Source organism: Pimephales promelas, chromosome 5 (assembly GCF_988280905.1).
Source record: "Pimephales promelas chromosome 5, fPimPro1.hap1.1, whole genome shotgun sequence".
NCBI classification, from domain to species: Eukaryota; Metazoa; Chordata; class Actinopteri; order Cypriniformes; family Leuciscidae; genus Pimephales; species Pimephales promelas.
In genome coordinates this window covers 30,657,018-30,672,412 of record NC_142773.1, presented here as the reverse complement: position 1 = coordinate 30,672,412, position 15,395 = coordinate 30,657,018, and the positions used below count along the sequence as shown (strand labels likewise).

Here is a 15,395-nt window from a genome sequence, read left to right as displayed (position 1 = left end):
CTTTAGTCTTAAGTAGTAATGACTAATATTATGTTTAGTTTAATACTATTATACTATATTTAGTTTTAAAATATTCGAATTTTGCATTTTAATAAAAATAAAAGTATATAAGTAGAAGTATTTTGACTTTTTTACGTATTCATATTTTTATTTTAAACATATTTTTTGGGGGAAAGTTGCTGTACATTGATACAATTATAGCTTCAAATTTTCTCAACTGCAAATTCAGAATTCTAAAATTGAGAACTCCGAAATTCTAATTATTCAAAAACTAGGCTACAGTTTAAGGTTCTGTGTTTCAAAAATTTTGGACAAATAATTGTCAGAGAATTGTAAAATACAATACAGCACAGGGGCCGTATTCACAAAGAGTACTCCTAAATTGCACTAAAATATTTTAGCTAGGAGTTTTCTCTTAAATTTTGTTCACAACGCCTTTCAGACCTATTCTTAGTAAGGAAAAATTACAACTCCTAAAATAAGAGTGAGTCTTCATTGCTATGGATGACGTCAATTCTCATCCACGAGCTTCCTCGCAATGATCACAGTGATTGGTTGTTAGATGACAGGGCCATCATGCGGAACATAACACAGATGCAACAAATCATAAAATTATGACATCTAAATATGTCTGTGTTCTACCCAAAATAATAATAGTAATGTCATCGAAATGCATGTATAATGACATGTTTGTGCAGGCCCCGGTGAAGTGTAATTCTAAAAAGGCAGAGAGAGAGAGAAAAGTTGTGAATTCAATTAAATTAAAGTAGCCTAATACCCCAATGAAAACCACCACTTGCTTAATAATGAAAAAAAAAAAAAAAACGACACTCTCATTAACACTTGCTTGGTTAATTGACATCCTATTAGTCTAAATAGACTACTTAAAGCAAGGAAATGTTGCTCCTATTGAAATAATGTAAATGTAATAGTTGAATGCCGGTGGATTATGAACTCGCCAAAACGGAAAAGAAAGCCCAACTGGATGCAGGATCAGTTACTGCTGCTAGCCCAGTTGGTGCTGTTTAAAACATAATAAAAGGGAAATTCGGCACTGGGATATCAAGCAAAACTAAGCGTGAGACATGGCATGGGAGAGGATTTGTTTGCAGATGCAGATCAATGCAGCATCCCTGCTTGTGTCGCGGACCCCGGGCGACTGCGAGAGGTGTTGGTATGCGCTACACTCTTTGTGAATAGGTCTTAGTGAGTTAGGAGTCCTGTCGACTTCTTTTAAGCCGTCCCAGACTTAGGTGCTACTTTTAGGGATAACATGCTTTGTGAATAACTCTTAGTGAACAAAATTAGGAGTCCTAAAGTTAGGAGTGACATGCCCATTATTTTTAGGAGTTGCTCCTTAATTCGCCAGTTAGGAGCTACTGTTAGCTAGGGTTGGGTATCGAGAATCGAGTATCGATTGGAACCGGGACTAGCTTTTCGTTTTTCCCGGAATCGTTCAAAAGTTAAAATTTCGATTCCTAGTTTCGATATTCACAGTGCGCTGAGCGGAAGAAGAAACTGCTGAACAACACCAACGAAGAAGCGTCTACCGGAAGTGTTGGCATAACCACGCGAGTCGAACATGAGTACCTTACGTCGGCGATCCAAAGTGTGGCTTCACTTTTCTAAAAATAACGAAATCTCGGCAAAATGCTAAATTTGTGACAAAAGGAGTATTTTTACAGAAGGAGTATTTCCTTCAGAAAGGCCGTTGGTTAGCAAGGTTAGCTAAACTTTTTTGACCCTGCCTCTTAGAAGAATCGGAATCGAGAATCGTTAGGAACCAGAATCGAAACAAGGAATCGGAATCAGAATCGTTCAAATTCAAACGATACCCAACCCTACTGTTAGCCTTAAAATTCTTTGTGAATACGGCCCAAGAATAAAATGTATAAAAAATATAAAGAATAAAAAAGAACCCGGGAAGCTTTCTGGGGAAGCTGGTTAGTTAGGATGCCAAGAAGACCCGAGACCAAGACAAGACCAAGACTTTTAGGGGCCGAGAGGAGGACAAGACCAAGACCGAGGGAGGGCGAGACCGAGTCAAGACCAAGACCAGCGCCCCACACTACATGACACAATAAAATGTGAAACATGATCAAAAGAGATTGAACTGAAATCTTCTCAGATTGATCTGAAAGATCCACATTCCCATAAAAACAGAGATATTTAACACTAGAAGTGCCAGAATTCCAAAACTACTAGAACGGCCACAAACGGTCATTTTGACCGTTAGATTCAAAACAGTGTTTATTTCTTTGACGAATAATTTTCGTAATTATTTTCGTCAACCACATTTTTTCAAAGACGGAAACGAGACGATAACTAAATAAAAACTAGGTTTGAATGACAAAAACTATGACGAAAATGTTAGATAGTGACGATATGCGAAGCGGTCAATAGGCTAATAATAATAATAGGACTAGCAGAACTAGTGAACAGCCCATGCAGCAAAACAAACAGCGCAGGACAGGGCAGCAGAGCTCACCAGGATCATCCGATATGAATTGAACATCTGGATCCACCGTGTCTGATGATAGCAGCCGTCTCTTTTTCCTTGATGTGAACTCTGACTCTGAATCACTCTCTGATGATATATAGCCTATAACGCAAGTATTGATAACTGTTGTCTGGTTTTGTTTGCTTATTTCTGATCAACAACTAATGTAGAAATTATTATAAAGCAAACACCACTACAGAGGTGACCGGACGGACCTTTCTGTTGACAGTTGAGAGAGAGACCACGATCAACCGCGGGATATTTAACAAAAAAAATATCGCGAAATTCAGTGCGGTCAATATGACCGTCTATGGCCGAAATAGGTAAATATGTTAATTTGTTTTGTTTTGCCTTACGTTTACGTAACTTAATTTATATGAAAATCATTTTAAATGAAAATACAGACAATTTTAGGAAAAGTCAGGTACCAGCAGGATTTTATTATTTTTTTCAACAAAGTTATTGTAGATATAAAATTCAAAACGGTCAAAATGACCGTTGTGGCCGTTCTAGTGTTAACACTCGAGGCGCCGCGTCTGAGGATGAACGACTTCAAGCCGAATCTGTCCGAGCTTGTACGTCTCACACAGTCAGAGTGTAAAAATAGGGGATATTTTACGGGAAAATACTTAAACGGGAAAACAGCGGGAAAAGAGCTAAAATAGATGAGAAACCTGGAAAAAAACGGGAGAGTTGACAGCTATGCTTGTCTGATCTTGAAAAAAAAAATCCAGAGTCCTCAATGTCCGAGAACAAAAGCGGTCGAGTCCGAGACGAGACCATTAAAAAGTACCGAGTACTACAACACTACTATCAGGCACACTTTGCTTTCTTCAGTTATACAGCACAAACTGGAAAATGCCTCTCAGGCCTTCCATAGCAAAAAGCCCAATGCAGCATTGCCCACAAGCACACCTACCAGTAAAGCCTTCCTGATGAATCTTAGTGAGGGAGCTGGGGCACCTGTAGTTTGGGCTGTGTACTGAAGGAGTAGAGCCATGGAGATGCTGCAAGCCAAGGCGCACATCCACAACTTCCTGCTCCACCTTATTGCCTAGCTGGACCTGTCAAGATAAAGAAAACATATAGAATATACTCTGATGTCCCAATCTGAAACACAATCGGTCATGACCAGCACTAGAATCTGTCCTGCTGTGACATGGATTTGGCTCACCCAAAGTCAAAAAGAAAATCAGAGTGTGAAAACTAATTTAAAAACCATGAAATTAAATAAAAGATGAAATCATTTTTTCTGTTTCAAAGTATCACATTTCCCGCATTTTGCCTTTGTAGAGTAGTACCGCTCATAACGTTTTTGCAAGGATCTATGGCTTGACTGTGAGGCTGAGAAAACTTTCTGTTGTTGATTCATTGAAGCATTCAGTGGAGCTGGTGAGCATGTTTGCTATTTGCATGTCACATCTGGCCTCTTGAGGAAAAGAACTGCACTGGTTATTAACTGTATTACGGGAACACATGTGTTCTTGTTTAGAATGCCAAAGCCATGGGAATACACAAAGATCTCCTTCATTCTCTTTTGTTTGGAAAGCAGGAACAGCCCATAAAACAATAGGCATTTTCATCAAAGGTCTCTGAGATGACAATTACTGATGAAGTTAATGCAATAAACAATGACATAATTTATCAGGTAATTAAGTTAATCTAACTAGATGTGCGTGTGTGTGCATATATTGTTTTTAGGTTATTACGTTATGGAGCGAGGGTGAGCTTGTTACAAGAGTCTCTCGATACAAAAACAAACACTTGAAACTGTTACCTTGTCCTGTGCCTGCAGGGATTTGGTGGAGTGGACCTTGACGTGTTTGCGCAACGAGCTGGGGTCGGTGTAACGTTTGGTGCATCCTGGGAGCTGACATGCATAGGGTTTCTATGAAGAGCGTCACATAAAATAATAAAGCAAGAGGCACAGAAGAAGAGATAAGGAGAAATGAGTCATTCATTTGCTTAATTCAATGATTTGTGAACAATGAACTGATGAAGAAGGAAAATATAAAATAGCAAGAAATATTTGCAAATTATAAATTCTTAATTTATAAATATTATTATATATTTTAGAGTGGTCAAATCCCATGACATTTTGCAACCTGAACTAACCTTGGATTGTCATATGGGTATGCAGGGGCCATCATATAATTTCCGGTTTTACATTGTTGTTTTTTTTTTTGTCCTGCTTGTTGAACCACATGACTTTAATTTGATGAAAAAAAGGTTTTTACATATTAATAATATGACAAAATAATAACAACAAATAAAGTTTCACTGCTTTAAAATAATAATATTAATAATAATAAACAAAGTACTGTTCAAAGGTGTTTTTGACCCGTAAGATTTTTTTTTTCTAAAAGAAATGAATACATTTATCAACAAGGAATATTAAATTGATCAAAAGTGACAGTAAAACTTTTATAATTGTTCAAACTATTTACATTTTTAATAAATGCTGCTTAGAACAACAATTAATGTATGAAATAAGCAATGTGGGCAGTGTTTGCGCATTAAGGCACCTCACAAAACTGATTTCGTCAGCGTAACAGTTTAATGACATTCAGCAAAATAGAGAGAGCTATGGTGAGAACTAAACAAATATTTAATTACTAATGTAGTTCTTTGTTTGGTCATATACAAACTGACCAACCGCGCGAGTGGTATTTACGACAGTAACGTTAAATATAAGTACTCCACAGCGACTCTAGGGGTCGTTGTTTAACAAAAACGGAATTCCTGCATAGTGTGCCTTTAAAATAGAAAATAGTTATTTTCAATTGTAACATTTCACAATTTTACTGTTTTTACTGTATTTATTATAAAATAAATCCAGCCTTAGTTTTTACATAAGAGACTTATGTAAAAACATTAAAAAAAATCGACAAACATTTGAACCGTAGTCTATATCCCAAACTAGTTAAGGTTTTCTTTTGAATGATTTAATTCTTTCAATTAAGGCTTTTTCTTCATTATATTAACAGTTGAAAACACATTTTGTTGTTTTTGACTTTATGCAGCAAAATTAAGTTTAATCCCAAAATTAAAAATACACATTATGATATGAAAATTAATAAATACTTAACCTTGTGAACTCAAAAAATGGGACAGGTCATGACTTTTCAAAAAAAAAAAGTTTTCAGATTCTTCACATGACAACATCAAACAAACCCTCCACAGGCTGATACACATCTGTGCACTTCAAATATTAACCACACATAAGCTACAAAAATTCTGAAAGCAGCACAGACTAATCAATAATGTTGTCTCTTTAGCAATGCACTTCTTGCATCATATGTTTTAGCTGCACATTTAGAGGGCGAGAAGAAAAATAAATGCTTTATTGGATAACTTTCCCAAGGTCTGCATTACTAATACAGAGTGACATAATGATAACAGCCCTAAACAATCCCCTTCACAGATGTGCTCCACTCATCTAAGTGACGAATTATGATTTTTGCACGGTTAGCACATGCAATTAGAAGTGCCATCAAAACCTTACTGACAGCAGCGAATGAAACCACCCTGTTTTGAATAAATCAGCTCTGTTGACTTAAATGCACAGAGGAAACAGATATCACTTGCAAGCTGGTTATTACAGCTTTACAGGCGGGCATAAAGAGATGTGCAGCCAGAGCTAGTCACTGAAGTCATTAAAGTAAGAAGAGACCTCTCCACTGTTCCAAACTATAATTACTTTCTCTGAATTGAGTGTAAATAAAACCCTGTTATTTTAGGGGGACTACTATGTCTGGAAAAAGTGACAAGTAAGCTTTCAACGCTTGTTTGTTTTCATTATTGGTGTGTATACCTTTTCAGACTGTGTAACACACATAACTGAGTATATATTCATGATGAAACATATCCATAAATATACAGTTGGGTCTTGGTTTGGTTTGTTAAATTACTGACCTAAATAATTGAGTTGTAATATATATATATATATATATACTATACCTAAAGGGATTATTAGGAACACCATACTAATACTGTGTTTGACCCCCTTTCGCCTTAAGAACTGCCTTAATTCTACGTGGCATTGATTCAACAAGGTATATATTAGTGACCTAATAAATATTAATAGTTAATTACTAAAAAGCTTATAAGCACATATTACACAAGCTTATTCTGAAAAAAATATAACACAAGCCTATTTTTGCTGTGCATTTTTTTATGTGTTTTTTTAAAACCTGATAGAGCAGTAAGAACTATAATGCATACCGTGTCCAGGTGTGTGCGCTGGTGTTTGGCGCGATCACTAGAGTTGCTGAAGGCCTTGAAACAACTGGGATGCTGGCATATGTATGGCTTCTCTCCGGTGTGGCTGCGAAGGTGGATCTTCAGGTTCTCCAGACGGGAAAATGCCTTACTGCAGCCTTGAAACTGTAAGACAGCACCCATTCACACAGATATATGAAGAAACAAGTCATCACAAATATCTGCAGGTCCTTCACTGTATGAGAATGTACAGTACATATACATGCAACTATGACTTATAGTCAGTGGCAGAGGGCACAACATGCTTTTCATGTAAGCTGGAATTAATATTAATTAGAGGATGATATTAAACAGAAGGCAGATGGTTTTGGTGAAACTATTTGTCACTTAATGCCATTCCTAAAAAAAAAATAAAAAAAAAACATTTTCCATGTCTTTTTTTTAACACTCAAAATGATACCCGTGTTGAAACAGAAAATGCTTTTGCCACAGGGACAGTTATGTAACGGTAGTCCACCCAAAAATGAAAACCCTGGCATAATTCACTCACCCTCATGTTGTAACAAACCCGTATGACTGACTTTCTTCCATGGAACACAAAAAGAGAACCTCTGAAGAATGTTGCTACTAAATTCGTGCGACTTCTATTTGTGAGCAAGTTCTTCTGAAAAGACTGAAATTTAAGCCATTATTTACTCAAACATCATTCAATTTCATTGTATTAGCATTAGCTGTTCAAGTTATAGCAATAATTAATTTAGTGTTCCACAGAACATTAGACAGCAAGAAGAAAGAAAGTCATACGGGTTTCGAAAGTCAAGCTTTAACTGCTTTCAGTTGAAATAAATAATAGATCTCAAGCCACATAAAACTGTAAAAGGTTCCTTTAGTTGGGAATTGCAAAAAGTGCCATTTGTGTTGTCAATTCATGCACATTTATGTTCTGAAGATCCACACACAAGCACATGCCACTCGACAAAGTTTATTAAACAGACATGTTTAAAGTTGGTTCCTGTTAGAACAACGCTCTGCTAAGATGTTTGAGTTGGAGAGAGGCCAGCGAGGGAGTCAGTAATAAGCCTGGCAGATTCAAGGTGGCAGCCGCAGTCATGCAGACTTTTGGTTGGAGCAATTCTGCAAAATTATAAAACACATTTTGGCGGTCACAGGTGTGATGTCATGATGAGGTTATATGAAAAATGAAAAGGGTTTCATTGAGCATCCTTATATCTATGCATTTCTAACTAAAATATAAATTGGGTTGAAGTTTACATTTATTAATTTAGCAGGCATATTTATCCAAACTAAATACACTTTTGGTGAATTACACTTACAAATGAGTTGCAAATGTAAAAAAGCAATCATCTCTGTCTACGAGACAATTTCCGCATGTATAATATACTCTTACTTTTTAAAAATGTTTGATCTTGATAACATAGTATTAAAAAAGTAAATACATTTACAAATAACATGAATGTTCACTTTATATTGACAGCTATGCTGTGTACAAAAAATGTAGACCTATTTTAAAAACCACAAGGTTACATATTATAATAATCCACCTACAGTGTAAAAATCTGAATATAGTTTCCAAATTATAGTCCTTAGGCCTCCACAGTTTAAAGAGAAAATAAAGCAAATAAAAACACAAAATAAATATATCTATAAACACCAAAAAAAAAATAAAAAATATATATCCCATGGCTATCTTACATCACTAAAAAGAAACACATTTTATGTGGCTCATTGTGAAGGAAATGAAACACAGCTTCATTAAAGTGGTGAATTATTAAAGTTTATCCCTGCCAACAATAATATATTTGAGCATGTAGGCTAATAGACTATAACACATAATGCAGTAACTGTTAGCAGTTATATCCATGTATTATATATATATATATATATATATATATATATATATCAGCAAATCCCTCTGCAAAAATAAGAGATGGAATAGTATTAAATAAAATTCTTGTTCTTATAATTCAAAATCAGCTAACAGAGCCTAAGGAAACAGAGCAAGGAAAGAGATGTTTGGCTGTTCCCTCACATTGCATGAGGGGACTCACAAGTCACACTTGTTGACCTAAAGAACAATTAGAAAATTAAGTTACAAAAAAATCTTAGTCTAATCTTCTTCAAAGTTATCCTGGAATGAGTTGGTTAAATTGATCATTGCATGATATCAGACTTCAAGCATCTCTCACGAAGGCAATTTGTATGTAAACTATAAACAATTCTAAAATGTCTAAATCTCTCAAATCTGCAATGCATCCATCTTTGGGGGTGATGAGAGATTGATTCCACATGTCAGTATTTCACAAATGTCTTACTTCAAAGAATTGGCATGGTTTTAAAGAAAAATTTCCTGAACTTTTCCTGATTGATACAAATATTAGTAAAACAACACCGCAGTCAGAGTCTGGCACAATTTTATACTTGTGTAAGTAAGCAAAAAAGGGTTAAAAAAAAAAAGACATCAGAAAATTATGTTTATGCAGCTCACCAAATATCATTTATAAATTTCTATTAATTTTATCTAAGATTTTAACCTTATTAGCAACTGTTGTAATAAGGATAAAAATAGCATAAATCAGTTTGAATAATAATAGCATGGTAGATCTAGTTTGGGACAAAATGTTTGTTTGTAGGTGTCGATAAATTCAGCTTTTCAATGAAAAACTTTTATCTTTGATTGATTACTTTGGTAACAGGGTTGAATATTTTAGCTCAAAAAAATAAGTCAACGCTACAGTTTAGCCACTTTTCCACCATCAGGCTGAACGATTCTAAGAACGTTAAGGGACAGTTCCAGTTATATTTCCACTTAAGCTCGGTTCGGTCTGTTCTCGGCTAACCGGGCTGTTAGAATGCATGTAGTAACGTTGCGACTCAGGATTGGTCACTTGTCTTGTCTGGCTGCAGGCAGTGACGGGGAAGTTACTTTTAAAAAGTAGTGCAACTCATTACTCGTTACTTTTTTTAAAAAAAAGTAATCCGTTACTTTACTTAGTTACCACATATGGAAAGTAACTTTTTACGTTACTCGTTACTTTTACGTTGCTTGACTTTGGTCAGAACCCAATATCTGTTCCTAAATGAAATAAAGGCCTACACAAAGTTCTACTATGCATAATGCCATATATAATGCCACAAATGCATAATGCATTTATAAAAAAAAAAAATTTATGAAGAAATGCCAGTTAATGGATAGGCATATGCATGGGCGACGTAATGGGGCAGTTAAGCAATGAGAGCGGTTTGGCCTGACCATAGCTTTTGTGTAAAAACCATGAAAATGGAATTAGATTGTTAAAATGCTCAAGATGATGTTTGTGGAATTTTGGGAAATTTTTTTGTATGCTCTGTTCATGCAAGGGCAAATATGCATGTATACGGCAAAAATAAATAAATAAACTCACCGTGCATTTATTGGGCTTCTCACCAGAATGGACTCTCATGTGAATGAGCAGTTTGTATCGAGCATTGAAGGGCTTGTGCTGACGGACACATCCTCCCCAGAAGCAGGTAAATTCCTCCCCTTTTCGCTGATCTATGTGAACTTTCTCTATGTGTCTCACCAGTTCTTCCTTCTGTCCATAGGTAGCCCTACAATCCATCCATTTACATGGCTGTTCTTCCCTCAGGTGTCCATTCATTCCGTCAACTCTAGGTATCCCACTCAGTGCCAAACCATTCTTGAACTGCTGCTGTGTGGGATACTCTTCAGCATTACGGTGCTGGGTTTGTTCCTTGGCTGTGTCCGAGTCAGCGCAGAGATATTGAAGCAGTTCTTCCTTGTGTAGAAGCTTCTTGTTACAAAGAGGTTCTTGCTTAGACTTGGAATACAAACATCCTTCTGGAGATTTCTCCTGTGGCGTGCAACTGTAGAGAAGGTCCTGGGCCTCAGGTGGACCGCAGAAAGTTGAGAAAGATGGAGAAGTCAAACATAGCTCTGACATTGAGCCAGATGAGTGGCTGGAGGAAGGGGAAGAGAAGGATGGAGAAAAGGTACTGAAAGAAGACATGGAAAGAGAAGAGCAGAATAAGGAAGGGGACAATGGGTCGCTAACGTGTGATAGGTTATCTCCAACCGAGTGATTGCAGGATGAATCACTCTTAACCCCGCTGAAATACGACACAATGGCACTTTCTGTGGAACAGACCAAATCGACATCATCTGTTCTTATCGACACAGGTGACTCAGACAAGCTGCACATCTTCAGACCTTCCAGGTGAATTGCTTGATTTAAAGAGGAAAGGTACTTTTCATCACTGTTAACCAGGCCACACTGTTCCAGCTGTGCAACCGCTGGGCTGAGACCAGCAGGCCTCATGATGTTCTTCAAGTTACTTTCCCTCTGAATGTAGATCATCAAACGGCCACTGTAGAAATGATTCAGGGGTCTCACAAATGTTTTTTAAGTAGTGATGCACCTGTGATGATGCAACCTGTAAAAAACATCAGAAAAATTAATGCATTTGGACAGCGAATTCAAACAAGAGATATCAGATCAAGTGTGTTCGTGGAAGACCTCAAGAGGAACTGGTGCATGTTGAAGCAGAGTTTGGTGGTTCCATCTTCTACACTCAGAATGCAAAGCGCTGTTCAACCCCTTTCACCAGTCACTATTTACTACAAAGGGAAAACAATTTTAGGGTAATAATTATAATTAATATAATAATTACAATTACCAGGTAAACAAGAAAAGATCACATCCTCAAACTACTGTTCAAGTTGTTTTTGAAATGAAATTACTACTTTTATTAAGCAAAGATACACTCAATTTATCAAAAGTGACCGTAAAAGACATTTATAATTTTACAAGAGATTTCTATTTCAAATAAATCCCGTTCCTCATCAAAGAACCCTGAAAAAAAATATCCACAAAAATATTAAACAGCACAACCTTTTTCAACATTGATAATAATTAGAAACATTTCTTGAGCAGCAAATCATGATATTAGAATGATTTGCAAAGGATCATGTGAAGAAAGTTTTGCCTTCCCATCACAGTGATGCATTACATTTTTAAACATATTCACATAGAAAAGTATTATTTCAAACTGTAATATTTTTTACAGTATTTTTAATCAAATAAATGCACCCTTAATGAGCATAAGATACTTCAAACATTAAAAAAATATATTACAAACCCCAAATGGTAGTGTACATTTTTCTCTTTCTATTTTTTTTAGAAACCTGAATTGACAATCTATCAATTTACTGCCATTTCTCCTTACAGTAAATGTTTTCTGTAAATGAAAAGAGATGTAGTGATGGGTCACAGTGATTTTCTCTTAGAGAATGAGTGGAAATAAATAAATGTAATTTGCAAATCATAAATGATTAAATGTCATATATGCAAAATAGATATTATACTTAAATCTGATAAGCCCAATTTAGTATTACAGATCCTAATATAACAAAATTAACATATTTGAGTAATTCTGTGCTCACAATGACAGCGATTAAATAGGTGGAGATCACAGAGTCTTCAGCCATCACACGGTCTCGCATAGTAACAAGAAAATAAACCATTTTTCATTGTGAATCTCAGTCAGTGTGAACTTCCTTTTAAAACTAGTCGTAACTGTACAAGAATGCCTATGTCATGGCAGCTCATCTTAATGGATGATGCCACCTCACCTAGCTCCACAGGGCAAGGGGTGACGTACACGACCACTGAGATCAGAATCACATGGCAGAATGCATTAGTAGCCAATGTGGTTAAATAAAAAAACAACTCTGTCACTCTTCTCATGTATTGGACTTGGTCATGGTGTTTGTTTTGCTTCTCTTTGAGTGTGAAAGTTGTTCAGACACACTGGCCCAGTAAAGAGAAACAGAGAGACATTTGTGCCCAGGCAGGTTGGTTGAAACCTCTGGCAGTAAAAGATATAGAGATCTGGTAATGCAGATATATTCTTCTAATGTACCACATCCCTGAGCTAATGAGAAGCAGACCTGGAACAGTGGGGAATGGTCTTCAAAAGGTCTCGCTGTCCAACAGTTGAACTACTGTGCTGAGTTCATGCACGCTTTAACACGCCGCACATATTCGATCAAGTGATCCAGTGATGTGCTGCCATAATTGGGCTGGCAAGAGGATTTTGCTGCCCCTTTGAATAAACACGTCAAAAGGGCTTAGTATTCAAAATCCTTTTCTAAAATTCTATTAATACTATTGTAAATGAGTATAAATGTTTATGTACAATATCTTAAGTTTATCAATTACTCTTGCTAATCGTTTTCACTTTTCTAAGTCAGTTTAAGTTTACAAGCAGCACTGCCTTACAGAATGTGTCATTTAAATGGAAACATTTAGCAATGGTTTTCTCTTGCAGCATAAGTGGCGAGGAATCTAATTAGCTAAATTTAATGGTGACTAAATGTCTGACAGACTATCATAAATAAATAAATATATTATACTTACTATAACTCTGATAACTACAACTCACATCTAAGAATTACAATTTATGACTACATGAATAAACAAAATAAAATAAAGACACACAAATTAAAGAACAATAAATAAAATTGGACACTTATTTAGCAAAATTGTTGTGAATTTCCATGGTTCTTTGCAACAATGTGATCGGTTATATCCACAAAAAAATAAAGAAAACAAATGCGCATAATATTTGTAATGATTACTTCAATGAGCTCATTGTTTCTGCTTAAAATGAATACATGATGTTAGCTAACTGAGTGATTTGATATGTGCACTTCTGAAATACATTACTTGGACACAGTCACCTCTGATAAAAGATCACTAAAATATAATGTAGACATGCATTTTCTGTAAATATGCTTTTGAATATGTATTGTGAAAAGACGAGCTATAAATAGGAATTGAATAATAAAATAAGAAATCTCAAATAAGATTTACTGGACACACAGCATCTTCACCTTTTGCACAATAAATCTTTTTATCAGATTCCTTTATCAGAATAATTTATTAAAATTCCTTCCAACCAAGTGTTAGGAGGAGGAAATTAAACACCTCAGCTAAATTCAATTTTCTACAAGACATTCAATGGTATTTAAAGGAATGTTGTATCATTCACTATAATATTTTATTATCATTCATTTTAAGAATGATGCTGAATGAAATAACCTGCAAAACAACTGGCTTAAAAACTAAGTTTTGAAGGAAACGTCAACAAATTCATAAGACTGAGAACCACATGATTTCATTTAAGGAATTCTCTCTTTTATAACCACAGATTGCTAAACACAGCTGTGTAAGTTGACTGGAAAATTAATAATTATTAGTTTTCATTTTCAGGGTACTTCTATGCTAGAACAAACATTATGATCACATTATAAAATGTGTCATGGCACGACAGAATCATTAAACAAATGAAAATTATGTTTTCATTTGCTTGCTTTCTTTTTTATAATGTGGTGTAATGTTGTGTAAATTATGGGACAAACTTGTGGCTGGGATGTTTATTGTCTACAGAACGGCTAAAGGTGACATAAAGGTTTAGTTCACCCAAAAATGAAAATTATGTCATTAATGACTTACCCTCATGTCGGTCCAAGCCCATAAGACCTCCGTTCATCTTCAGAACACAGTTAGGATATTTTAGATTTCTGTCCCTCCATTGAAAATGTGTGAACGGTATACTGTCCTTGTCCAGAAAGGAAATAAAGACATCATCACAGTAGTCCATGTGACATCAGTGGGTTAGTTAGAATGTTTTGAAGCATCGGAAATACATTTTGGTCAAAAAATAACAAAAACTACGACTTTATTAAACATTGTATTCTCCTCTCTTGGTAACCAGAGAACACGTCTGCAGCGTCTTACACCACCAGCGTCACTGCGGACAATGGTGGGACAGAAAACTCTCGGACTAAATCTAAAATATCTCAAACCGTGTTCCGAAGATGAACGGGGGGTCTTATGGGCTTGGACCGACATGAGTCATTATGACATAATTTTCATTTTGGGGTGAACTAACCCTTTAAACAAATCTGCTTTGTAATTGCTCTTATTTATTAGTTCGCAGCAGGTGCCAGGCAGCTGTTAACAGAACAGAGGGAAAAGACATAATTAACTGTGATGTTAAGGTTTGGAAAGTATTTTGTCATTTTCAACTCTGCCACTTTCAGCAAGCGAGACATCTTTGAAGTGAATTCAAGGACATGATTCCAGCTAAACTATCAGTACTAGCTCTACCAGACACCAGGCCTGCATGGCCTTGAAGGGAGGAATAATACCACTTACCAAATTTACATTTACATGTATTGCAGATACTTACATTTAAAGAGACTTACAAATGAGAAACATCACAAGCAGTACTAATTTATTCTACAAAAGCCAACATTACTTGGTAAGTTTCAATATATATTTCAAGAATAAGAAGCTATAGCAAAAAAACAACAACAAACAATTGTAATACAAAAGATTGATTTATAATAGGATTTTGTTTTTACTACAATAGCAAATAATTGATAATTCTTGCCTGCGAAGCAAAGGAGTGCAGTTCAAACTCCTCACTAGCAAGTTACTAATCCAGTAAATGCAATGCAAGATACTACAGAGATACTACATTTTGCTTTTAAAATGTTCTGTATCTTCATACACGTCCAACTTAAGTTATCACCATAATTAACACTGAAAAAGTTAAATCAATGCATAATAAAGGACTAATCTAATTA

The 15,395-nt window shown here is 35.6% G+C and overlaps 1 protein-coding gene across 1 annotated transcript in view; it reads right to left on the bottom strand.

Moving 5' to 3' along the window:
* Nucleotides 1-15,395, bottom strand: part of glis1a (GLIS family zinc finger 1a) — a 31,466-nt gene that overhangs the window by 9,210 nt on the left and 6,861 nt on the right. Inside the window, exons 2-6 of the mRNA XM_039675677.2 lie at nt 11,257-11,357; nt 10,144-11,173; nt 6,725-6,886; nt 4,278-4,388; nt 3,420-3,564 (exon numbers count right to left, since the gene is read on the bottom strand). Coding sequence (XP_039531611.2) covers nt 3,420-3,564; nt 4,278-4,388; nt 6,725-6,886; nt 10,144-11,097 — 1,372 coding nt within the window. The 5' untranslated portion in view covers nt 11,098-11,173; nt 11,257-11,357. The remainder of the gene's footprint in view (nt 1-3,419; nt 3,565-4,277; nt 4,389-6,724; nt 6,887-10,143; nt 11,174-11,256; nt 11,358-15,395) is intronic.